This window comes from Cucurbita pepo, unplaced genomic scaffold, assembly GCF_002806865.2.
Source record: "Cucurbita pepo subsp. pepo cultivar mu-cu-16 unplaced genomic scaffold, ASM280686v2 Cp4.1_scaffold001775, whole genome shotgun sequence".
In the NCBI taxonomy this organism is placed as follows: Eukaryota; Viridiplantae; Streptophyta; class Magnoliopsida; order Cucurbitales; family Cucurbitaceae; genus Cucurbita; species Cucurbita pepo.
The window spans coordinates 1-1,995 of NW_019647884.1; the positions used below are offsets into that span (position 1 = coordinate 1).

A 1,995-nucleotide genomic window follows, 5' to 3' on the forward strand; every position below is an offset into this window, starting at 1 on the left:
CTAAAGCAATAATAAAATTAGTAGTCAATGAAACAGTAAGTCTAGTTTGAAATTGGTATAGTTTTAAAATAATTGTATTATTAAAAAAATAAGTAGTAGTATAAAGAAATTTGGTATTTAGTTAGTTTAAGCTTTAACTTCTTAATAAATTTTAAAAAATGAATACTATTCGTTAAATACAATAACAATTTGACAATGAATTATAATTAAGTTATGCTTGTATTCATAAATGAATAGTAAATTATCGTATTTAAGGTACCATTACTAGAATATATGCTGGCTCGCTTTTGCATGTCTTCTGTTATCGATCTTCCTGCTTTTGCAGGTCTTCTGTTATCGATATTCCTGCTTTTGCAAGTTTTTTTGCTATCGATCTTCTTGGAATGGTTTTTCCTGCTTTCCGCGTCTAAACTAAATTAAGGGCAAGCCTCCGTATTCTCTAAATGACGATTCTTTCTTTCTTCAAAATTATAGAAAATATGGTGTTAGGCGAACAAAACTCTCCACAATGGTATGATATTGTCTACTTTGAGCATAAGTTCTCATGGTTTTGTTTTGGGCTTCCCCAAAAAGCCTCGTACCAATGGAGCTAGTCTCCACAATGGTATGATATTGTCCACTTTGAGCATAAGCTCTCATGGTTTTGCTTTGGGCTTCCTCAAAAGGCCTCGTACCAATGGAATTAGTATTACTCAGTTATAAACTCATAATCATTTCCTAAATTAGTGAGGACTTGTACCAATGAAGTTAGTATTCCTTACTTATAAACCTATGACCATTCAACAAAAAGTCAAAGAAAAAAAAATAGAAAATAAAAAGCAATTTTTGACGTCGAAATTCATGTATCAGAACATAAAAATATATATAAATTAAAAAAAAAAAAAGTGGTTTTCGTGGATGGAAAGAAATTGTAATGACTTTTGGTGTATATTGAGTTTGAAGAAAGTGCAGTACTTGAGTGGGTTTGAATTTTGGGTGAAAAAAAAGGGCATATGGATTGGGATTATGGCACCGGTAAATATGGGTTACTAATACAGCTAAACAAGATCCTTAAGATCCTCTTTGTTTTCCTCAAAAATCGTCCACCACTTTCTATTATACTCCAAGCATGAATTTGAGTTCATACTAACATTTCTTCAATGTCAACTGTAATTAACGGCTGGCGGCCGATCTTTTGGGCATAAACGGCGGCTGAAATCATATTTAAGAAGGATTTCATTCTCCACTAATTGTATTTATTGGCATGGATTTTAAGGATACAAAGGCCTTTTCCAATTCCTCCACACGATATTATCCCACATGGATCCTCATTTTAATCGTCGTCCTTTTGCAAATTTACCTAATCTTCACCACCACTTGCTCCGTTCCACTCTCCCCCGCCACCGCTAGAGAACGCGGCCAACTCTCTAACACGGCTGCTGGAGACCCCTGCAGCTCCGGGAGAGTGTTCGTTTACGACCTGCCTCCCATTTTCAACAAACAATTATTGGAAAATTGCGAGTCCTTAGACCCATGGACCTCCCGCTGTGATGACGTGTCCAACGGTGGGTTCGGCCGCCGGGCGACGGAGCTCGTTGGCGTTGTTCCCGATGGTCTAGCTCCGACGTGGTATTGGTCGGAGCAGTACATGTTGGAACCGATTATACATAATCGGATTCTTAACCATAAGTGTAGAACGTTAGAGCCGGAATCAGCTACGGCCTTCTACATACCGTTTTATGCTGGTCTCTCCATCGGACGGTTCCTATGGCAGAATCATACTACTTCCGATCGTGATCGGGATTCTGAGAAGTTGATTAAGTGGGTCCAGGATCAGCCGTATTGGAATAGATCGAACGGTGGAGATCATTTCATTACTCTGGGACGGCTGACTTGGGACTTTAAACGGTGGGGGAATAACGAGTGGGGGTCCAGTTTTGCGTTGATGCCAGGGATGAAAAACGTGGCGAGGTTGATCGTGGAAAGAGAACCGTCCGATCCATTGGATATCGGTGT

General features: G+C 38.8%; 1 protein-coding gene across 1 annotated transcript in view; it reads left to right on the forward strand.

Moving 5' to 3' along the window:
- Positions 1 to 1,243: 1,243 nt before the first annotated feature.
- The window catches only part of LOC111786493 (xyloglucan galactosyltransferase XLT2-like), a 2,057-nt gene continuing 1,305 nt past the window's right edge, over positions 1,244 to 1,995 (forward strand). The window contains exon 1 of the mRNA XM_023666739.1: positions 1,244 to 1,991. Coding sequence (XP_023522507.1) covers positions 1,244 to 1,991 — 748 coding nt within the window. The remainder of the gene's footprint in view (positions 1,992 to 1,995) is intronic.